At 42.8% G+C, this 24,592-nt stretch overlaps 1 protein-coding gene across 1 annotated transcript in view; it reads right to left on the bottom strand.

The window, feature by feature from the left end:
* RELL1 (RELT like 1) overlaps positions 1-24,592 on the bottom strand; it is a 64,106-nt gene that overhangs the window by 13,296 nt on the left and 26,218 nt on the right. The window contains exons 2-6 of the mRNA XM_087827869.1: positions 18,370-18,594; positions 16,465-16,536; positions 10,148-10,205; positions 6,809-7,045; positions 4,539-4,677 (exon numbers count right to left, since the gene is read on the bottom strand). Of these exons, the coding sequence (XP_087683995.1) occupies positions 4,542-4,677; positions 6,809-7,045; positions 10,148-10,205; positions 16,465-16,536; positions 18,370-18,594 (728 nt within the window). The 3' untranslated portion in view covers positions 4,539-4,541. The remainder of the gene's footprint in view (positions 1-4,538; positions 4,678-6,808; positions 7,046-10,147; positions 10,206-16,464; positions 16,537-18,369; positions 18,595-24,592) is intronic.

Here is a 24,592-nt window from a genome sequence, read left to right as displayed (position 1 = left end):
TTCTAAGGTCCTCTTAACACAAGCAAGACAACAGCCCAAATTCCTAAGGACTGGCAAATTTCCATTTTGAGCTGTCATAAGAGTCAGAGATCTAATGTTCATAAGGAAAAAAAGGGATTCACAGAACCTAAAGCTGATGCTTGGGGAATCAGTTAATAAATAACTAAAGCACCAAGAATGGGATAAAAAGTACTGATAATAGTGAATATTTAGTAAATACTAATACCAAGGACTGAGTTAAGAACTCTCCATATACATTATGACATTTAAGTCCAGTAACAACCCCAATTTAAATAAAATAAAATAAAAATTTAAACCTATAAGTTTAAAACTCAAATAAATTACTTAAATTAGAATAGTAGAGTTTCAATAAAAAATTAAAATAGAGATGTCTACTATTTTGAATTTTTTTGATAATAAATACTGTTATGTAAACTTTCTAAATCAATGTTTTGAATAAGCTATTACCATAAAATGGGAAAAAGAAATATGCTGTATAGAATGCTTATGACAGTGTCATTTTTTATAAAGTCAATTTCAGCACATGCTTATCAATATGAACTTTTTTTTTATCCTCACTTGAGGATATGTTTTTATAGAGGGTTTTTTGTGTTTGTTTGTTTTTTTGAGAGAGAGGAAGGGCGAGAGAGAGAGAAACATCGATGTGAGAGAAACATCATTTGGTTGCCTCCAGCACGCGTCCTGACTGGCAACCGGGGTATGTGCCCTGACTGGGAATCGAACCCGAGACCCTTCAGTGCCACAAACGACGCTCTAACCAACTGAGTCCCCAGCCAGGGCAGAGAGTGTCACTTTTAAGAAGTGGAAGACCAGTGATTACGAAGACAAGGCTATGGCGTCTGCAGGCTGAAAGCAATTCGATTTATTCAACTTTGAAGAACAAAAGCTTATTCTTCTAAGAAGAAATCAAAACATTTTCTGTGGAAAAAAGAAACCATTTTAACTGCATTGCCAAAATAAATCAGGCAGAGGGCAAGTGAGATCTAGCTGCACAGGCCAGGGAGACAGGGTGAAAGAACAAGGGGAGGAGAGGCCAGTCAACTGGTTTTGTTTTTTAAAAAGAGAAGGAAAGAGAGAAACCCTGCCCCAGTCTTGATAACATTCTCTTTAGAACACTAAGTCTGATTTCTAGTACCAACCACGTAAATAAAAATAATTTTTAAAAAGAAACCTAAACAATGAGTAGACAGTTTTGGATATTTGAATCAATTCTATAGTAAAATACAAGGCACTACAGTTAAATTTGGTCAAAAACCCAAATTTAAACAAACACATTTTTTTCAGGAAAAAAAGACAACTCTAAAAACTGTATTAGACTGTACAAAAAAAATACATAATACTCCTGTCCTACTGTACCAGTCATATTTTAGGGCAAATCTTTTGATTCAGTCCAAAACCAGAGATTTGGGCCCAGGAGGAAAAGTTTCAGGATCTCTCTTCTTGGAAAACCAAGTCATGTTAAATATCCTACACATACTCTTTCTGGGATGAGAAATATAAAAACCAGCAAGAAAAAACTTAATGACTACATACATTTTTTTAAAGGTCAATGAATACTCCCTTCCCTCCTTTTTCAGAGTCCACTCTGCTGGGATCATCAGACACGGTCACTCACCAGGTCCCAACCCAGCAGACTCTAACCACAGGACCTGCCTGCCCAGAGCCCAGTTGAGTGGTGAAGTCTAGGACTCCAGAGCCAGGCTGCCTGGGTTGGACTAAACCCCATCACATGCTTGCTGGTAAGTCCAAAGTTCCCTAAACTTTCTGTGCTTAAGACCTTCATCTGCAAAATGGGGTCCTAAGTGGTGCCTACCTATTGCTGCTGTGAGGATTAAATGCATTAATGCATGAAACGTACCTTTCGAAGCACACTAGGTACACAGTAAATACTCAATAAGTAGTAGGTATTATAATTTAACTACTCCATGACTCATGAGCATTCATAGTATTCTCTACACTGTTGAGTTTGTGTGAAAATTTCCATAACAAAAACCTTTACTTTTACTTTCAAAATTAATTACCAGTTGAGGGCTAGGAAAACACAAGTCATTTGTGTGCTGATTTGGACTGCGCAACACAGTATGACTACCCTCTGCTGAGAGCCAGCTGCATGCTAGACAGTCTCCTGGCACTTGCCCTAATCAGTAAATTTAATATCCTATTTCACATTCAAGGAAACAGGGAATAGGGCAGTTAAGTACAGTTTCCACGTGGGGAATCTAGAATGTGAGCATTTGTCTTCTGATCAAACTCAATGTTCTCCTACAAAATCCTGGAGGATGGTTATGTGCTTTGCAGGGAACATCAATTTTAACCCAGTCAAATGTGGTCAGGACGTCAGATGATTAGATCAAATCCCTACAGTCAGGTACAGGCGGAATTTGGCCCGAGAAAGCCAGCTGAGCAATCCTAATTCTTTCAATCCCCGTAAAGCTCGAGCTCCTCTCTCCAGGCAGCAGGGGCCAAACAGGCCAGGGCGCGCTGGCAAGGCTCCGGCCAGGCCAGGCTGAGCCTCCCTCCGCGGGGCCTGCTCCGTCTCTCAACACACTGTCAGGCCAGCGACTCATCAGACTCTCACTACAGGCCATGCTCACTTTGCAGCTAAGCTGGCTGGGCCTTTCACACCCTAGACTTGCAGGGCCAGACGCTTCTCTTCCAGGCCAGACGCTTCTCTTCCCGGCCAGGCGAGTCCCCATGACTTTAATCAGAATGCTTCTCTAATTTATCGAAACCACTCAGGATTCCAATTCCAGCACATAAGGTACAATCTACTCTGTCCAATAAAACTTTCTGCAATGACAGAAATGTTCCGTCTGCACTGCCCAATATGGCACACCTTAAATTTTTTTTCAAATAAGTTTTTATTGATTTTAGAGAGAGAGAGGAAGGGGGGGAGAGAGAGAGAAACATTGATGTGAGACACTTAATTTCTCGCACTGAAAAGCTATCAAAGCCCCTATGTCTACAGAACTCAGGAGTGCACTCTTTCAGATTACTCCCAGGTCATCCCCAAGCCCTCGGAGCCTGGGCAGATTATCAGAGAAGCTTCACTCAAAAGCCACTTCTTCTCCCCACTCAGTCACACCAACCAAAAGTGAACGAACAAATAATAACCAGCAGCACTGAGTGAGCATTTCCATGTGCCGGGCCCTGGGCATCTTGTTATTTCATGAAAATCTCACTGTCACCCTTAGGGCAGGTAATATCATTTCCATTTTCCAGTGAGGAAAGTGAGGAATAAAAAGCCAAAGTACCCTGCCCAGCTGGGCGTGGCTCAGCAGTTGAGCACTGACCTAGGATCTAGGAGATCGCAGTTCGATTCCCGCTTGGGGCACATGCCCGGGTTGCAGGCTCGATTCCCCAGCAAGGGGCGTGCAGGAGGCAGTTGATCAATAATTCTCATCGTTGATGTTTCTCTCTCTCTCTCTCTCTCCCTCTCCCTTCCTCTCTCTGAAATCAATAAAGATATATTAATAAAACTTTTTAAAAATCCAAATTACCTTGCCCAGGTCCCAGTGCTAGTGAGTGGCAAACTGGGATTTGAACCTGGCTGCCTGACCCCAGGGCTCAGGTTCAACCTTTCTATTTCCCTGGACCTTCTCAGACCCCAGCAGTCCCCCCTCCCCCCCCCCCCACCCTACCCTCCCTTTGCCTTCATGTTCAGGCTCTCTCCAGAGCTCTGGACCACGATCACTCCTGAGTCCTCACGCTCACCCTTTTATGTATGATAAGAAACATGAAATGGATGAATGCTACTCCAGCCAAAACAGAAAGAAAAGAGTAAGATAAAAGCTAAGACAATATCAAATTCATCACAGGCTTTTTTTAAAAGCTGTATCTTCCAAAATTAAAATTGCCAAACCAAAAAGCCTTTACTTTTGCTTTGAAATTGCTTCAAAATATGTGGTGGAAAGAGTGATATTCCTACTGGGGGTATTTTAGAATTATGCACATTAAAGAAAACTGGTTTCCAATTCAATTAATGGAAGAAGCTTGCTCTAGCCTTTTACAAATCACGGTTTACCTAGAAATGACGACAAGGTTGTATTTCATTTGCCCTGCATGGTTTTTTAAAGGAAATTTAATATGCTGCTAATGTTTAAAAACCTGCAATGATCTCACATTTAAAAAGCCTAGACTTTCACCTTTTTTTTGCATAAGATTAAGCAACACTAAGTACCTTCTGCCTTGTGGTGATGTAAGCCCTACAGGTGGGTTATGTGATTTCTGGTTTGCCACAATCCCCACCACTCCACATTGCCTCATAAGTAGTCCTTTCTCCTCTTTATCATGCAGGCCAAGCCCCTGGAGGCACCCCAGTTTGTGGCCTCTTTATAAGCAGCTCTGGACAGACAAGTAATCACGTTCAGTCCTCTCCAGTCCGACCAGTTGCAGGAAAGCACGCTCATTTCCCTGCCAAGACATTCCTATGCTCCCCCACACCCCAGAGAGGCTCTCAGTGCCCTCTCCCTATCATGCACCATCCCACCCCCAATGTCACCCAAACTACAACTCACCTGTTACTCTGTGCCACTTCGTTCTCTTTTCACAGGTGTCATAGGCACCTCCCCATTGACGCTCTCAGTCCCACTAACTGACATCAAGCTTCTCCGCTCCTTCTGATTGGACTTGTGTTCCACTTTTGTGACTCTAAACCTGAGGGGGCAAAGAGGAGATGTGATGTGTTTTGCTCTCCTAGCAAACAGGAATGATGGGTGAACACACACACACACACACACACACACACACACAGCCAGAGGAGCCCCAACTATGTATTTATCAGTATTAGATAGTAGTTAGGTTTTTGTCTGTGCTTTTCTAAAGCAAATTTGGGTTAATTTTTGGGTTAAAGATTATGATTAGGGGAAAAATTTAAGAAAATTAAGGATGAGATTTTTCATTAATATTAAGAGAGAAGCCCAAGAAATGTACTCAATTTGATAGTTTTTCTAATCCATCATCATCAAATCCCTAAGTCTTTCATAATAGCCCCTCTCTAATTCTGTCCTTAAGTTCCCTTAAAAGTCTCTCAAATAAATTCTTCTTTGTCCAAAATGAGATCACCCACCATCAGGAGGAGGCTGAGGGAGTGAGAGGAGGGTGGGGAACCTCATCACCAGAATTCTGCTCTGTAACAGTCTAAGTAATACTAGGACCGCTCCTAGTATTCTACATCCAAGAAGGAGAGCCGGACTGGGGGCATTTAAACAAAAACAGGCTGAATCTGAGTTGAAAATTTCAGCAGATTTTTCTTTTAAAGCCAACAAAATACGCTTTGTCTAAGCAAGCTACAGGTTCTCATTGCATTCCACATTCATAAATTCCCATGACTCCGCTTCTTAATAAAGCAGTGCGGTCATGGGTTGCACTGTTTTGCTGGAAGGGGCAAACAGCCCGGCAGTTTTCCCTTGTGCTTGTGCAAAACATGATGAAATTCAATAGAATTTGAAAAACAGTAATAACAGCCAACTCTTGAGTGCATTATAAGTGCCAAAAACTGGCCTAAGACTTTTACATGACTCATCTCATTTAGTCTTCACAGCGACCCAAGGAAGCAATGTTACTGCCATCCTATTTTACAAAGGGGGGAAATGAAGCAGAGAGAGAAGCAGGCGTTTGCAAGTCATGGTACCAGGACTCAACGAGGCAGCTGCAGTGAGTCCCAGAGTCTGTCAGTGGCGAAAGTGGACCATGTATACACTACTGTCCACTGTTGCTTGGTGCTTGTCTGGTCTGGCCCAGCACGCATGCTTTTAACCAAAGTAGTGTTAGCAGTGCAGTCCCTGCGTGAGACTCAAAATCAAAACAGCAGACACTGCAAAAATGCTCCACACATAGTCAGACTGATTCATCACTTGAACTGCAAGTTCTCCACATCACACATGAGTCACAAGTAAATGGTACTTTAGGAATGTAAACCGAGGACTCAGGTGAGGTGAGATAAAAGAAAAGCAGTGACAGGGATCCACATGGAGCTGACAAGCGACAGACTGGAGAGCAGTGGACCAGTTCCATTGCTTTTCTTCCTGGCACATGGCTGGACATTTCCCAGTAGCCTGACAGTGAGGTGTGGCCCAGTGATCTGAGTTCTAGACAGTAGAATGTGAGTGAATGAAATGTGCCCTTCCAGGCCCAGCTCATTGGAACCTCTTATGAACAACCCTCTGGGTACTTTCTCCTGCTAGTGAGCCTGGCTCAGCCACAGGGGGAAAGACCTTGGGACTCTGGGTGACCGCCTGAAGAGCCACCTACTGACCTTTCCATCTCCACAAGTGAAATATAAATTTCTGTTTTCTAAATAGTTGAGAGCTGGGCTTAGCCTTTAGACAGAGACTGGGACTTACACCATCAGATCTGCTGGTTCTCAGGCCTTTGGACTTGGACTGAACTACACCACCAGCTTTCTGGGTCTCCAGCTCTCAGCCAGTAGATATAGGGACTTCTTGGCTTCTATAATCAATGAGCCAATTCCTATAATAAATCTCCTCTTATTTATATCTATATGTATCTATCTTATTGGCTGCTCTTCTCTGGAGACCCCTAATACAGCAAGTAATTAATGTTTTACCTCAATTAATACAACTGGCATCTGATATAGCAATAGCTACTTCTTAGGATCTCTCTGCTGTTAGAGAAATACAAAACTTGGACCAAAAAATTCCTAAAAGGCCAGAAATGTGGCCTGATCCAGGCTAAGGAGAGCATACTTGATATTAACAGTCTAGTACAGATCCACACAGCATGGCAGCCATGTTACCCAAACCCAAAGCATCCACAGGAATCTTACCTGCCCACAGAGAGGACGGTGACCTCTCCTTGACGCCTTGGGCGGCTTTCTTTGGACTTGTTGGTGGGTTTTATGAAATGCCACCGCTTGTGCCTACACCGATGACACACGTCCCTCTCAACAGCACCGCCCACTGTGTGCAGATGGTGGCCACAGATGTGCTTTCCTGGGGTGCCACCTGGTGATAAGGGCCCAGGACTCACAGGTGGGCTCCCAGGAGTGCTGGGGGTCACAGGGCTAAGGGGGGAAGGGAAAAAAAGGTAGAACTGGTTACTTAAAAGAAACACCAGCTAAGGCACTCTCTCCCCTGCCAAGTAAGAAGCAGGTTTGAATCAAAGGAAAAAAAATGCCTCTTCCAATAAAACAAATGAGCTTTGTGGACTGGTCTGAGGCAGCAAACAACTCTTAGGACTATGCAGTGACAGCTCGTTTTAAACAGCAGTGATGTGATTGATCACCTCGAGAGTGGCATTAGCTGGCTGGAAGGAAACCACTGCTTCTAACGATGATACGCTGTTTGTCTTTAAAGTATTAGGTTTCTTCCTAAACTGATCTCTATTCTCATGCGATCATACTAATTTCTCACAAGGAGCAAAGTGCCTGCCTAGATTTCTAAGCAAAGAGATACCCTGGAGGATTGATAAACTTAAATTCCAATCAAATTATCCAGTGACTAAAGATAGAATATTTGATCCAATTGACCATTGCATCAAAAAAAGAGAAAGCTTTTATCCCTGGATGGTGTGGTTCAGTTGGTTGGAGTGTCATCCCGTACACGGAAGGGTCACAGGCTCGATTCCCAGCTGGGGCATATACCTAGGTTGCTGGTCCACGGTTGGGGCATGTATGAGAGGCAACGAACCAATGTTTCTCTCATATCTGTATTTTTTCTCTCTCTCTCCCCCTTCCCCTCTCTCTAAAAAATAAAAACAATCAGTATCCTGGGGGGGAAGAGGGGGGAGAAAGCTTTTAGGTTGAGATACCAAAAGTGATGCCCAAAAGAAATGCTGGAGTTGGCAACAGTAATAATAAAAACAGCTAACATAGTATTCTAAGCATTTGATAAATGTTAATTCATCTTTACAGAACCTTATGAGGTAGGTATCAATTTCCTCATTTTAAAATTTTGAGGCTCTGAGTTTAATAAATTGCTCAAGGTCTCACAGCTAATAAGTAAGGGATCTGAGGCCCAAATCTAATCTAAGAAGTCTAATTCTAGAAATCATGACCTTAATCATCACATAGTACTTCAGAAACAGGGAGATCACTTTGATAATCTGGAAGAAATCCAGCAAGACCATCTAAAATATGAAAAAGCAGAAGTATGCAGGCCAGGGATTGGCTGCTTTCAAAAGGTACACGTTAGGGCTCTGGTCCGCTGGAAAAGGAGGAATTAAAACAGGGCAGGCCAGTCCGACAGGGAACTAGCCCTCTGACGTGGTATAAGTGGGTGTAGGTGGGTAGAGGTGAGGCGACCGGTCACAGCAGAGCCTGACACCTAAGACTGTGCCCGGAGCCCCAGAGGCACATGGGAGGCTATGACGCACAAACCAGCCTTTACGCTGCAGAAATAGCCACTTGCACATTAAAAAGAAGTGCAGCCCAGCAGCCCATGATTAAAAGATCCTCTCAAATATCACAGATAACCAATACCTTCCCAGTGCTCTTTAGGGATGCTCTTTATATCACTGAAATAAAAACACACAGCAGCAGCTTTCTGGGGCAAAACAATGTTAAATGAACTCCACACAGTAGAAGGTTGAATTCCAAAGTTCAACAACAGTCATTCAACAAACATTTATCAAATACCCACAGTGTATAAAACCCAGGAAAGGAACCACATGATGCCCAAATATGACGGAGGCAAAGATACCATGAGCTAACCCAGTCCTAACACCAGGTGTCTGTGCTCAGAGCTGGAACATGGGAGAAATCATAGCTCATATGTGTCTAAAAACACCACTTCCTGCACTGAGTTACCTCGATAAAGTGCAAAGCTAACATGGCCAGTTTGACAAGCACGTATTAAATATTTAAAATATGCTGGGTGCGCCCTGGCTGGTGTGGCTCAGTTGCACTGAAAGGTTGCTGGTTCAATTCCCGGTCAGGGTACATGCCCCAATTGTGAGCTCAATCCTGAAGTAGGAGGTGAGCAGAAGGAAGCTGATTGCTGTTTTGCTCTCCAATTGATGTTTCTCTCTCTCCCTTCCTCTCTAAAAATCAATTAAATATATATACATACAAACATATATATATGCTTTAAAAAATTTTTTTTAAATTAATAAAATACGCTGGGTGTACCACCCACAGAGTAAGCAGAAAAAGGTCCAAACTCCTTGCCACGTCATTCAGTCCCAAAATGCCTTCCTGGCCCTTCTTGTTACGTCCACAACACGTTCTCTGACCATCCCAGGCTGAACCTTTCCAGGTGCATCCCACACTTTCCTGCTCCAGGGCCTTTTATCCTGGACTTTCTCTGCCTACAAGCAGCCCCTGCCTCTCATCTCTGCTTGTCACACGCCTGACTCAGATGGCACTCCTTTGGAAGCTTCCCTGGCCTCCCGCTGGCCCCATGGAGCCCTGAGTCCTTACTTCTCCCACAGCACTCACACGCACTCCACCACAAGGGCGCACACGGTCTCCATCGCCCACTAGACCGTGTCCTCCACGGACCTGAAGGCCCAGTTCCAGACAGTACCCAGGACACAGCAGGCACTCAATAAATGCTCCTTATTGGAGAAATGAGAAATTATGTAAAAATACAGTTCCATAATTAATTAAGAAGGACTATGATGCTCAACAACAACAAGCAAAAACTGGCAGTCCAAAAACAGAACTTAGCAAGTGCCCCCAAACCAGCCCTGTTTCCTATTAATCCTCATTGTTCATGGAGGTCTTTCAATGCCAGAGATATCTTGTATTCCTTATAATAACCTAGTAAAGTGGGTGCAGTGGTCATCTCCATCTCATAGAAGATGGAATGTGAGCTCAGAGTGGTCAGTTAACTTCCCCAAGAAGATGCCCAATAAGTCATGGAGGTGAGACTCAACCCAAGTCCCCAGTCCACTTCCTCCACCACCATTCTCCACCACAGCAATTCTCAACTGGGATGAATCTGCCTCCAAGGGACACTGACAATGTGCCCAGACATTCTGGAAGGAGGGGGACACTGGCATCCAGTGAGCAGAGGCCAAAAATGTTGTTGAGCACCCCAGTGCATAGGGCAGTTCCCCTCAGCAAATAATTATCTGGCCCAAATGTCAACTGTGCCAATGCTGGGAAACCTGCTATAGCTGACAACTGAAAAAAATGTCCCATACACGGGGAGGGAGCACTCACCTTTCAGGGTCACACAGGCTGTTATCTGCTACCATTGCCTTTAAAACATCAGCGTTTGCTAAGGGAAAAAATGTGAAGAATTAAAATAGCATGAGAAAGATAAGTAATAAAAGAATTATCACATCAGAAAGCTGTTGGAAAAACACCTGATTGAGTTCATTCAGTTCAGAGATGAGGCTCTGGGGCCCCAGAGGAGGGTCTTTCCTATGGTAACGCCAGGATGTGGCACCATCTGCCAACAACTTTCACCACGTGGGAACTGAGGACTGAGTGACAGAGAGTCCACACAGAGGAAAGCAGATCCAGTAGAGAGCTGTTTCCTACACATCATCACGATATAACACAGAAGACATTTCTTCGTCCTCTCAAACCACAGGGAATATTAAATGTGGCTGCTCCAGGGCATTCAGCTCACTTTGCTAAGAATGTAATAAAATACATCTTCAGAGACCTTGTGTTTGGAAATGCATTAGGGCATCCTCACTGATAGTCATGAATGATTTCTATGTGCCCAAATAATAACCTCTCAACTCTGATACCCATGTAGTATCAAATTCTTCCCACACAAAATCCCACATGATACAATTTTCCAGGTAGGTTGTTTGGCTTCTCTCTGCTTCCTGATCACACAAGACCGTAACTGAGGCCAGATCGCTCAAAATTTCAAGTGCTGGTCACACATACAAGATACCAAATATGGACTAAGTTAAATTAAACTCTTAATGTTAATTTTTTTTTAAATCCATTTTGTATATGGCTGTCAATGAAAGCAAACAGAATCTAAGCTTCTGGCCCCCATTCAATCCGCTCAGGCATGAGCCTCTTCTAGTGAGCGGTCAAGCTCCTAGGGATAGAAGGCTGAAGAGATGCTCAAGTTTCTCTCGAGTGTTTAACTGGCAAGGCCAGATGTTATTACTGACTCCTGACCTTTCCATTGATTTGTAAAGCACTGTTCTCATGACCAACCACAACAAATCCTCTAGAAAAAAAGAATGAAAAGTCACTATTTACCATGCGAGCTAACACCACTTAGCATGTGACATCTCAGATGACACCCCTACTGGAGGGAAATTAACTCTGGCTCCAACTGCTGCTTTTGCACTTCACCATTTAACTGTTTATACAGCGTTTCTCAACTTTTTTTTTTCATTGTTGTCCCACCCAGGAATCTTCTTTGACATTTCTTCTCTAATCATCTTCCCATGAAGTGATAACCCTACAGATACATCTTTTTGTGTACTATACGTATATGTGTTTTATATATCAATATTAAGTTTTTTGCCCCAAAATCTTGCAAATGCATGTGGTCTTTTTAAAAAGAAGTATTAATCAACAAACTAAAAGAAATATTTTTTTGCCCTTCAAGACTCTGTGAGGATGCCCTAATACATTTCCAAATGCAAGTTTTGCTCTAAATAAGACTCTTGTCATGACAAGGAAAGTACTGAAATGGATTGTCAGTATCTTCTCCCCCATGACAATGAACACACGTTAGTTACCCTGAGAGGCAAATTTAAGTATAGTCTAGTGATGTCACTCATTTTACCTTTTGACTAACATTAAAGACTCAGAAAAATGATTTTCTTTCAGATAAAGGGTTTGCCAGTTGACACTTATAGTCTGCCATGATTTACCAATCTTCAAAACTATAAACAGAAAGGAAGGCAAACAACCACAAAAAACGTTAAGACACAGACAGCACTAACAGCACTCACTTATGAGAATGGGGTTTTCAAAAACCAAAGTTTAAATAGGTGCCTGAGAAAATTAACCATCTGTAGAATGATGACCTCCTTTAGAAACATCGAATTATAAAATGATCCCTGGAAGATTATTAAAACATATTAAAATCATTACTAAAACTTACATTTTATAGAATTGTGCTGTTCCTCATGTGTTCATGTACTCCTACACCTCACCCTTAGCTCTTAGGAATAATTAGTGAACAGCTCCTTTCTTCGCTATGAGGGAAGTCTTTAATAGTAGACATGAGTTTCTATGCAAATATCATCCACACCCACCCTCACAGAGGAGGTTTGGTGTGTGGGATGGACACAGACACACACACACACACACACACACACACGCACGCACGCACGCACGCACTTGTCTTCCAATCTATACCAGGGAGTGAACTTCAGTAATCTGTCCCTTGGGAACCTTTTTGGTTTCCTGTGATGAGAAAACTTTCTAACATAATACCACCGTTAGGACTTACACACATGCTTTAATCCGGTTGCAAAATTACTTATATAAAAGAGCAATAATCTAACTAAATCCTACTGAATATATCTCTTCTTCTTGCATATCACTCATAACTCCAATAAGTCATAAACGACTGTTTCTCCTACACTTGTCAACATTCTGTCAACTACGGCTCCCTTCATGGGTTTCCAGGGAACAGAAAGAGAGAGTTACAGGGAAAGAAAACCTGTTAAGAACAGGGGAAATTTTCTCATGGGCAGCAAATTTTCAGGAAATGCTTCCTCTCTTCTTTCCTTTCTGCCTGATAATATGCATAAAGCAATCAAAATCAGGCAGGGGGAAAAAGCCGTTTTCTCTCCCACCACTACTCTCTTCAACGTTTTCCCTTACAATCAAGGCAAATTTCAAAAGCAAGAACTACCACTGCCATCAGCAAAATGAGAGTGCCTGGCACGTGCCAGTCACTGGGTAAAAGCTTTACCAACCTCACCACGTGGGACTCTCCTGACAACTCTGACAGCAGACAGAATTATTACCCCCATTTTACAAATACATAGACTGAGGCCTAAAGCTTATAACTGTCTGGCCAGAGTCACACAGGTACAGTGACAGGCCTGGACACAAACCCTGGGCTACCTGACTCTATGTCACCCCAATGTTCTTCCTACCCTAACGATTAATAGTTCAATGGTTGACAGAATGTCTGCATAACCATTAGGGCAAGTTTCAGAGACCTACAGTAATCTATAAAGGAATCCTTTCTGCCGTAATATAAATTGCAATAAGAATTTCATAACGGGATCCCTCTGCCTACTGTGAATAATCAGGGGCACTTGGAGACTAATCAAGTGCTGCAGTTATTCCAAGACTTGAGATTAGGAGGAAAATAATCGGCACTCAAGTCGGCTGGGAAATTCATCCTTCAAGAGATAGACATCTAAACCAACCTGATTTGCAACATTCAAGACGTGATATGTTCAAACCACAAACAAGACGGTCACCATGAGTACAGGTGAAATGCTACTCCATTAGTCAAATTAAAGATACAAAGCAGAAGACTAGTCATACATCATGATGGCAAATGGTTTAAAATACGTAAATATAGGCAAAGTAAACCTAAATAAATGTGGGAAATGGTACTGGATGAATTATACTTAATTTTATTCCTTTTTTTTTTAGTTTTAAAGGTTATGCTATGGTGTGCTTACAATTAAAAGGAATTATAAAGTTAACACCAACAGAGAGGTCTAAATTGATAGTAGGTTCAGAGTCTTAATGACAAGGGCAAAGGTAAAGTAGAAAAGGCTGTGCTCTATGGGGATTTAGGTCTCAAAGGCACTGAAAGGGCTAGGTTCTAACTGACAGGAGACCCGAGTATGTAACTAGCCACCCAGCTGTGGTTTGGGCACAGGCTTGAAGCCAGAGAGGGCCACAGACAGGAAAGGGGTGTCCTCTGAGATCAGATGTCCCCTGGTGGCCAAGGAGGGCCAAGGGCTGCACAAGAGATCAAAATCCCCCCATTCGCACAGGTCGCTGGCCATGTCACAGGCAGGGTAAAGAACCAGGGGGAGAGGGTAAAGAACCAGACGGGGGGGAGCAGAGAGAAAGAATGACAACAGTGCCTTGGGTATTACCCCAGCACACCGACCGGGAATCAAGGCGGCTGAAACAAAGAGGCTACTCTCCAAAAGCACAGGGCGTAATTCAAAAGAGAAGAACAGGCCTATTTGCCCTTGAGTGTGGGAGGTGAGGAAATGATACAGAATGCTTGCTCCAGGGACCCCAATTCCCCTCGGTTATAATCAAGAGCAGGGCCGCTGCTGGCACCAACCTGCCACACACCGGTTGTGGGACCTTAGGCAAGTTTCCTACCCTCTGATCCTCAGCTGCCTCATCTGCAAAATAGGGTGGTAACAGGGCATACCTCATCAGGTAGTTCTGAGAATTCAATGCATTAATGTTTCCAGAATTTTACAAACTACCCCGGCTGTATACTTGAACCCTTTGAAGGAGGAAGTTTACCATCCCTATTTCCTACAACCACAAAAGAGGCAGTAAGAGCAAGTGGTTGGTTAAGCATAGACTATGGAGTCAGATGCAGAGTTCCAATCTCAGCTCCACCACTTGCCAGCAAGTTAATTAAGCACTGGGGGCCTCAGTCTCTCAGCTGTAAAATGGGAAGAAAATACCTGAATCACAGATTGTTAGTCCCTGAAAAGCCCTTGGAACAGGCCTGGCATGCAGCCAACAGTCAGTGCGCACTTTTAAGTTATTCATAAGAGCTTCAGCCCCTGGCAAAGTTTCCACAGGTGACTGACTTCAATCACTTCAGCGCCTCATCCAGCACTCACTAATCTAGGAGCTGCTTCGGCTCTCAGAAGCCCAGGCCCCAAAGGCCTCCAAGCTCCCCAAAGCCACGGGCATAGGAGCAGTGAAGCGGTCATCCAACGCCTTACTCTGAGTGCTCCTGTAACGGCTGAAGTTTCTATGCCAAGAACATGTTTGTGCATTTCTTGTGCAAATTAAAAACCACTTCTCTATGTGCAAGAAACATGCACCCTCGAGTGTCAAGAATAGCATCACCAAATATTGTTCCCTGAAGGAAGGTCTCTGGATGACAAATTAAAATGCAAGCATTCTGGTCTTGTTTGCTCTTATGTTAAACAACATTCTATTAAGTCCGGTTATCTGGTTTAACATCCTGTAGAAACTGAAAGCTACAAATTAGAAGAGAGGAGAGGCGACATTGTACATTTGAGAGAGACCCAGATCAGGCTATGCTGTTCACTGACAGTGTGAACTCAACTACCTGGAGCCTTCATTTCTTCATCTATAAAATGGATATAATACTAACTTTAGAGATATTTTGAGGATTAAGTGAAATTACACATATAAAGCACCTAGATCTACGACAAATACATCAAGCACACTCTAAAGAACAGTGAAACTTATGCTGAAGCCCAACAAACGGCTGCTTCTCTAAGTCAAAAACACTGGCAGCCTGGGCCAGGAGGAAGCCCTTGTTGATAGAGAGGTTACAGGGTCACGGGTCCCCAGGGCAGAAAAGCAGATGTTTATTAGCAACACAGAGGCATTTCAACTTCTAGACAACTGGCCCAGTGCATCAGTAGACACCATATGAGCTAGCACCGAGGAGAAAAGACGGTGCCCGAGGACAACATTTTCTTTTCAATTCTCATGAGAATTCAAAGGATGGAGATCTGCAGCTACTGAGTATGTGGGCAAGGAGTTGCACAAACCTCAAAAGTCACCGAGGGCATGGAAGCATCCTGTGGTAATAATAACCAGCGTTCAGGGCAATGACCCTGATGTATCTAATCAAGATTAAGGTACCCCTCCACTAAAGAAGATGGAGGGGTAGAGTGGTCAGAATACATCTCAGAGGGAAAATGCTTAAATCCATAAAGGTTAAACGTTTTAAAGTTTGTACACTTAAGAATGGATCAGAGAACAGACAAATCCATAACGACAGAAGGCAGAGCAGTGGCCAGTGGATGGTGGGGAAGGGGCTGAGAATGGAGAGGGCTGCTTAATGAGCTTCAGTTTGGGATGAAGGAGTTCCAGAACTAGAGCGGGGACGGCCGTACAACACCTGGAGCGTACTTAATACCAATGAATTATGCACTTTACAATGGATATCATGGTAAATTTTACGTGACGCGTATTTCACCATAAATTTCTTTAAAGCACAGAACATTAGTAGATAATATTTGAGCGCCTATCATACTGTGCACTTTATGTGCAGCAAGTATGTCACAGGAATGCAATGAGCTAAGTGTTGTTATTACCTTCATTTCACAAAGGAGGAACTGAGGTAGTGTAACTTCCCCCACATTGAGGCGAGGCAGGATTGAAGATAAACTGTCACCTCCAGGGCTGACTCCGCAACCCTCAGGCCAACCGACTCTTAGAAAACTCACTTATTGAAATGCTCGTGGTTGGACAACGCTGGAAGCTGAGCTCAGGTGAAGGTGCTGCCGATAACTTCAGAAAAGCTACAGGACAGGCCATACAAATCCTGACTTTTCCAAGCAGGTTTTTAATAAAATGCATGAATACTGAATTGTTCCAGAACACTAAAACAGCCATACCTTCATTCTTCATGATGTAGTGGACAATTTGCCCAACGGTGTCACTATTTTCATTCATGCTGTCATTCAACTCTACAAGAGAAAGGGGAGGGAACAATGGGTTACAGTTGGTCACCTGCATCAAGTCAATGAGACATTCAGTCTTAGAGTCCAAGACTCCATTGAACAGTCTCCAGAAACTCAGGCAATCACCAAGGGTGCTAAGAACCTAGGCTTCCTTCTGTCAGCTCCCAACTGCCTGAGGCAGAGCACGCAGGGACTCCCTGGGCCTAACAGAGTAGCAGACTTGTCCCTCAGTCTCTTCTCAAGTCCAATGCCCACTCACTTTCCAAGGCAACCATTTCATGCATTGATAACAGCCCACACTATTATTTCTCTCTCAACATTTGTTAAACCCGTAGGGGAAATCGAAGCTAATTGAAAGAAAAAAAATTCTCCTTGGATTATTTTAATTACAAGTGAACTATGTAAATGCAGGATTTTTCTAAACTGGGTAACGTATCATTCATCCATGTTTATAAGACTCTCCTTTTGTTGAAATACACTTCCAAATGATCTAAATTTTGGCCATGGCTATTTGCCCACAAACTCAGTTTACTTTGAGAGACTACATAAGTGATAGTGTTTGAGAAAGAAAAACAATCAAACCTCTACTCTGAAACTGATCTGTATAATTTGTTTTAGTAAAACAAGAAGGAAGAGGGAGGGTTGAAACACTCCCTCCTAGTTCACAGAGAAGGAGCCAAGGCGTGTGATGTTCTACGCGTGTATCTGGAAGTGTCTTCCTCCTGCAGGGAGGTGCCTGTCTGGTTGGACAGCACAATGCTGACTGCTGGCCAACCTACAGGGAGTCTAGGGAGGACACGAGGGGGCGGTCCACTTTCTGTTGACAAACACCCAGCTCTGGTTTGCTCATAAGCTTGTTATGACTCATCCTGTAACCATGTTCTTTCTCTGCCTCAAAGGTCAGTGGGGGAGGGAAAAACCAACAGGCCAGCAAGCTGGCAAGGAATGAGGAAGCTCCCCCCCCACCCTTGGGCTGGCTTGGAGGGTGACCTACTTGCTGCAAATGTCACCTTCTTCAAAACCTTCCCTGTGAGGAGCTGAAAGGGGTATGGAGAGTTATCTACAACTCCCCAAGGCTCAAGTCAGGAAATGTCCCTAAAAGACGGTTAGAAAGAACATCCGTGGAGAAAACAGAATTTCACCTCGTAGGTTTTTCTAAATACTACCCAACAACTCCATGTTAAGATGAAAAGGTGAGTCACCCTAACGTTAATACTAAGGCGCCAGCTTGCCAGTCCCATACTGCACTATTCACATAATCATTAATTTAAACAACATAAACTCCAATCTCATAGATTTAAGACAGGACTCCCCGGGCAAAAGTAATATCCCCTAAATGGTGAGATCTATGGATTTTTCCCATGATTTTAATTAGAATCTAATTCAATAATAGTGGTAAGAATTAATATTGACTGAGCCACCATCTGTGTTACACATCACATCATCTTCTCTCTAAATTTCTCAATAATTCTATGAGGTAGAGATTACTATATGCATATAAATGAAATAACCATTTTAATTAATGGCATTACATTAATTAAAATTAAATTTCAGTTAAATTATATATAGCAGAGACTCAAAGCATATGTAACTTGCCCAAGGCCATAGGCAAGTAAGAGTAATTACCTGGTAGGTATTCAATAAATGAAAGCCAGGTTTCAAACGCTAGGTGTGGTTACTGTGACATCCACACTGTCACTTACCATACTACCTGCTATTAACATGGATCATCTTGCCTCACAGAGATGGAATATATATACGTGTGTGTGTGTACACCTGGTTTCTTATTTAAAAATCGTCCCCACCCACACTCCCATAAAAGGAATCCGGACTACTCACCTATCTTTTCATCCTTTGCGTCTTCCACATCTTGCTCAGCTTCTGTTGTACAACGATAGCCTTTCTTCTTAAGCAGGTGGCAGATGAGGACACCAAAGAGACCCATGATGAAGAACACGGGGACAAGCGCATACGCAATATATTCCGGGTGTCCGCTCCCAGTGTTGTCAGTGGGCGATGGTGTCGTCTCCGTTCTGGAGTGCAGTGTGTGGCTGCCACCATTGTCTGGAGGAAGAACATGCATGGCTGTGTCAGATAAAACCCCAGGACCTTGGGACATGTTCACGTTAAATCTGAGTCTGCTCCCAAGGCCACGGGCCATGCAGACACTGGTGGGTCTGGCAGTTCAGGAGCACAGGGTGACGGCCCAGGTTTGGGCTAACACAGTGCCATCCTGTCGCTGCTACTCATAAGCTGGGTTCCACCCTGAATAACTCTTTCTACAACCTCTACAAGCCACCCTCTGCTTCTTTATCTGTAAGGGGACCTATGCAGCGGGGAATAAAAGTTCAGCTAGTGAAGGGCCCAGCACAGAGCAAACACATAATCACTGGGCGGTATTATGAGCACAGGTTCATGTGCCGGCACCACCTCTTAGCAGCTGTGTGGCACTGAACAATGACAAGAACAATGGCTCGGCTTCACTGTGAAATGGCCATACTAATAGTCTTACGCCCCCCTTCTGGGGTTGTTACGAAGATGAAATAAATCAATACACAGGAAACATTTAGAACCATTTCTGCAACGCAGGAAATGCTCATCACATGCCAAGCACCATGCAAGGCACTTGTGACATATCGCTGGGCAAGAAGAACAAAGGCCCCTGTCTCAGGGAGCTTCCTAGGAGGATTCAGCAAACTGACAGATGCACAAAATGGAAAGGGGGAAAATCCAGGACGGCATTAAGATTTTGGACCAGGGGCACAAACCTAAAAATGAAAGCCTATGCACTTGTTTACTCATTCACTGATCCAGGTTAGCACTTACGGCATGCCCATTACGCGAAGAGCTCCGTGCTGGCAGCTGGGTAGAGACTGACAAATAACAGCTTGGCCAGTGCCATCCTGAAGCTTAGAGGGTAGCACTGGGAACAGCCACCAAACAAGCCAGCACGTGGGCAGATCATGACAGACTGGGACAAATGCCATGGAAGTTATGCATGGGGCAGCAGAAAGAAAAACAATGACAGTGGGGTCCTATTTTTATGACTTCAAAAATAGGGCAGCTGGGAAGGGGCCATCTCTGGGAGGAAAGAAGAAATCTGCTTTTAGACATGTCAAAGTGTGGACTTACACCAGAGGCAGTGGGATATCTGAGCAGGCCAGCTGGGTGCCAGTTAGGCTCCTACGTAGGAAAGTAAGTAACCTAAGTAAGATATGGCCAATTATGATAACAAAGAGCCGATGGTGTAGAACACCAGCCAAGTGCCAGTTCATGGACACAAAATGCAGAGAGATTAGCAAACAAAGGAGGGGGTCAGGTAGAATGAAGATTGAAGAAAAATATGGGCTCTGATGGAAATGAAGTCTCATCATTTGAAATACTCAGATTATGAAGTGATAAAATGAGGTTTTTCTACATCAAAAAGATTCACACATGTTGCTTAAGAAACCCCAAAATTGGAAAGCTGGGTACATTTAATTTCGAACTCTCTCAAGAGTATTTCGGTGAAAAAAGAATCTGTGTTGTAATGATTACATGAGGGGCAAATACATTTCATCAGCGCAGCAAACATATCAAACAGGAGCTTAATTTGCAAATCATGGAGCATAGAACAAAGGGCTATCTCTCTTTCACATAGAAATATCCATTATCTCTGAACCTGAACATGAAAGGAAAGTGCTGGTTTCTTCGGTTTGTAGAAAGCTGCATTCATTATCAGACAACCTCTAGAATTTCAGATAACCTATATATTTGTTAACCTGTATTTTTCAACTTATATTTTTTCTGATTTCTCTTCCAAGAATCAAGATAATGAATGAATGAATGAATGCACACACTAAACATATGCAAATATATCACCTAAATGAGGGTTTGGCTCAAGCCTTACTTTCAGTGAAACCCAGAAGCATTTCTTTAACTCCTTTTATAATTCTAAATAAGTTTTATTTATTGATTCCTTTTTACTCACAGATTCCATACACTGGGAATAGGGGAAGCAGGCAGGGGGTGAAGCCTGAGAGGGTTTACTCAGAATCAGACTGTTTCAATCTGAGAAAGATCAATTGTCTTTGGAGAGCAGCAAGAAACAGGGATGGAAGCAGAGGAGCTGAGAACTGGAGCCAAACAGCTCCTCCACATGTCTTCATCATTTATTTGACATCTAGCAAACCCTTGCAAATACTACATATTTACAGTGTTTGTGACTTACAACCATGTATCAGTCACAATCTCATAATTATTCTACCATAAAAAAAACTGGAGAAGAAATCAATCTAAATGAATGAACATGAACTACAGGAGAGATGCAATATAGGCACTGAGGTTAAAAGGTCAAGATTGACTGACATAAATAACAGGTTGGCCACTTACTAGGCTTGTCATCTTGGGCAAGTTATTTAAGTGCTCTGAGCTCAGTTTCCTTATCTGTAAAATGGAATCAAAATGATGGCACCATTCTATGGTGATTTTAAAACACGGCCCCAAATGATTAAGTACAGCTCCCATGGAGAGGTAAGGTCTATAACTCCTCCCCTTGAATATACACTGTGTTTTGCCTGAGCAATAGAGTAGGTTGGAAGAGATCCTTTGTCAGCTTCCACATCCTGTCTCTGGGGTCACTTGCTTTTGGAACCCAGCCACCATGCTGTTAGGAAGCCCATGCTGCCCTGAGGAGAGAAACCGGTAACAGTCATCAATCTGCCAATCTTGTAACTAAGCCATCTTAGAAATAGATCCTACAGCCCCAGTTGATGCTCCATGGAGCAAAGATGAGCTGTTTCCGATGAACTCTGCCCAAACTGTAGATTCCTAAACAAAATAAATGACTGTTGTTTTAAGCCACTAAGCACTACATAAGTGTTCAGTCATAATCTTGACAGAACGGCACTATGCAATATGGTAACCACCAGCCACAAATAGCTAGTTAAATTTAAGTTAATTAAAATTAGGTAAAATTAAAAATTCAGTTCCTTGGTTGCACTAACCACATTTCAAGTGTTAATTTTAATTCACAAGTAACTATTCACAAATAATGCCTAAATCATTTGTTAACTTAGATAAATTTTGTTTTCCTTCAATTTACATTAATAACTTGCTTAAAGACACTGTGTCCATCTCTCTCCCTCACCCTCAGCTGAATCACATCTGAATTATGAACAAATTACTTATTTGATAATTAGTAGCAAAGGTTGTTGCAGCATTATTTGTAAAAGTCAAAAATAGGCAGCACTTGCAGGTTTGACAATGGGATAATAAAATATCTAAGTCAATCACGGTCTACCATTTGATGAAATAAAATGCACCATTTAAAACTATTTATGAAGATGTTGTGAAGATATGGGAAGCCACTTATGATCTAATGTTGAATTTTACAAGTTAGATTCAGTATCTTACATAGAGTATTACCCAACTAGTAAAAAAAAAAGCACAGCCCAGCGGCACATGGCTCAGCGGCTGAGCATCGACCTAGGATCCAGGCGATTGAGGTTCGATTCCTGGTCAGGGCACATGCCCAGGTTGCGGGCTCTATCCCCAGTCAAGGGTGTGCAGGAGGCAGTTGATCAATGATAACTCTTTCATCATTAATGTTTCTCTTTCTCTCTCTTCCTCTCTCTGAAATCAATAAAGATATATTGATTTGATTGATAAAAAGAAAAAAAGCATAAAACATGCAAAGTAATTCTGGGTAACTGGATAATAGCATAATTTTAAATTTCATTTGTATACTTTTCTAAAATTTATACATATGTTACTTTTGTACCAAGGTGGGTGACACTTAAAGAAAAAGATGTGGAGTTGAGGTTGTCAGCCACTTGGGGCTCACAGATCTCTTTGGCAATCTGCTGGATGTTATGGTTCCTATTCCAAAATTTTGCCTCCAATTTTTGTGAGCTCTGAACTCCAGTTACTATAAGGGAAAGTGACGTGATAAAAATGATGCCCACACTTCTGCTTGAGCAACATGGTGGACATTGGTTCCATTCACTGAGATTAGAAATATCTGTAAAAAAGTCTGCTTGGTGTTATGGGTTGAATCTTGCCTCCCTCCCAATCCACACATTGAAGTCCCAACCCCAAGTATCTTAGAATGTGACCTCATTAGGAGATAGGATCTTTACAATGGTAATCAGGTTAAAATGAGGTCATTACAGTGGACCCTAATTCTGTATAACTGGTGTCCTTATAAAAAGGAGAAATTTGTAGACAGACATTCACACAGGGAAAACACCATGTGAACATAAAAGGCAGAAATCAGGGTGATGCTTCTACAAGCCAAAAAATGCCAAAGATTGCCAGCAAACCACCAGAAGCTAGGAGAGGCATGAAACAGATCCGTCCTCACAGCCCTCAGAAGGAAACAACTCTGCCAACCTTGATCTTGGATTTCTAGCCTGCAGAACTGAGACAATACATTTCTCTATTTTAAGCCACCCACTTTGTGGTACTTTGTTACAGCAGCTCTAGCAAACTAATATACTTGGCATGGAGAAGACAGTATCACGAGTTCTTTGAGCATGTAGAAATAGAGGTAAACAGAGGGACATTCAGATGGAAATACCTACTGAGCAGCTGGATCTACTCCATGAGGAAGCAGAGGAAGAGGAGCCAGGGCATCGCCCTAGGGCACAAAGGAAGGAGTTTCCAGAAGGAATGAGCAGTCAGCTAGGGCAAATGCTGCAAGAGCAAACAACTAAAATAGGAAGGAAATGTAAAATGGTGTAGCTGCTATGGAAAAAAATATGGAGGTTCCTCAAAAATTAAAAATAGAACCGCCATATGATCTAACAGTTCCATGCCTGGGTATTTATCCAAAAGAACTGAAATCAGGATCTTGAAGAGATATGGGCACACCCATGTTCATTTGCAGCATTATGCCCAATAGCCAAGCTATGGAAACAACCTAAATGCCCATCGGTGAGTAACTGGTTAAAGAGAACGTGGTGTATACATACAATGGAATCCTAGTCAGCCTTAAAAAAGAAACAGATCTGGTCGCAGGTGACAGCAGGACGAACCTGGAGGACATTAAGCTGAGCGAAGTACACCAGCCGCAGGAGGACAGACACAGCCAGATTCCACTTACAGGAGGTACTGAAATAGTCAAACTCTTAGAAGCAGAGATGAAATTCCGGTTGCCAGGTGCGGGGGAGGGGGGGAAGCTACCCCGATGGGTATGCAGTTCCAGTTATGTAAGATGAGCGAGTTCCAGAGATCTGCTGTCCCACGTTGTCTATAGCTAACAGTACTGTTTGTGCGTCACAAAATATGGGAAGAGGGCAAATCTCATGTTAATGTTCTTACCACAATGAAAAGAAAAAAGCAACCAAGAAGTACCTTTATAGAAAGATGATGCAGAACTCAGACAAATTAGGCCACAGAGATGTTTCTAAGAACATGTGGAAGACCTTTAGTTTCTAATTTAGGAAGCAACTTGGAATTTTTTTAAACTTTCTCCTTGTATTTTACTCTCTATCTGCTTCTCTGTCATTTCTATTAAAATCCTAAAATAAATAAATACATACATACATAAAATGGATAAATAAATTTTAAAAATAAAATAGGAAGGGAAAGCAATGCTGGGGAGAACCTTGTGGCCTTGGAGGGAGCAGTTTTTCAATAGACTGAAGGTAAGGCTGGATTCCCTGGGTTGAGGGATAGAGACAGCTCAATTCACTCTTTTCTAGAAGCCAAGGGTAGAGGAGCTCGCCTCAGGGGGAGAGGGAGGAAGTTTGATTTGGAGCTTTGCTGTGGTTGCTGTTCGTAAGTGGTACAACGGGAAGTATTTACAGGCAGAAAGAGGAAAAGGGAGCGTCTGAGAGGGAGTAGGGAGTGATAACCTTGGGGAAGCCAGAGGAGATGATTTCCATACGGAGACAGATTAAACACTTGAATTAGAAAATAAGACACTTGTTCGGGAAGCAGGAGTGATAAGTTAAGAGTCCTTTGTAGTGGGCAGAAGAAAGCTGAGGGAGCAGGTGCTCAACAGTGTTTTCTCTTAACATATAAGAAGAGATGGCATCTGTTGGGCACAGTGAGGCGACGAAGAGAGATTGAAGGAATG

Source organism: Miniopterus natalensis, chromosome 1 (genome assembly GCF_054644295.1).
Source record: "Miniopterus natalensis isolate mMinNat1 chromosome 1, mMinNat1.hap1, whole genome shotgun sequence".
NCBI classification, from domain to species: domain Eukaryota; kingdom Metazoa; phylum Chordata; class Mammalia; order Chiroptera; family Miniopteridae; genus Miniopterus; species Miniopterus natalensis.
Note: the sequence above shows the minus strand (reverse complement) of the source record. Positions and strands in the feature narration are given on the sequence as shown.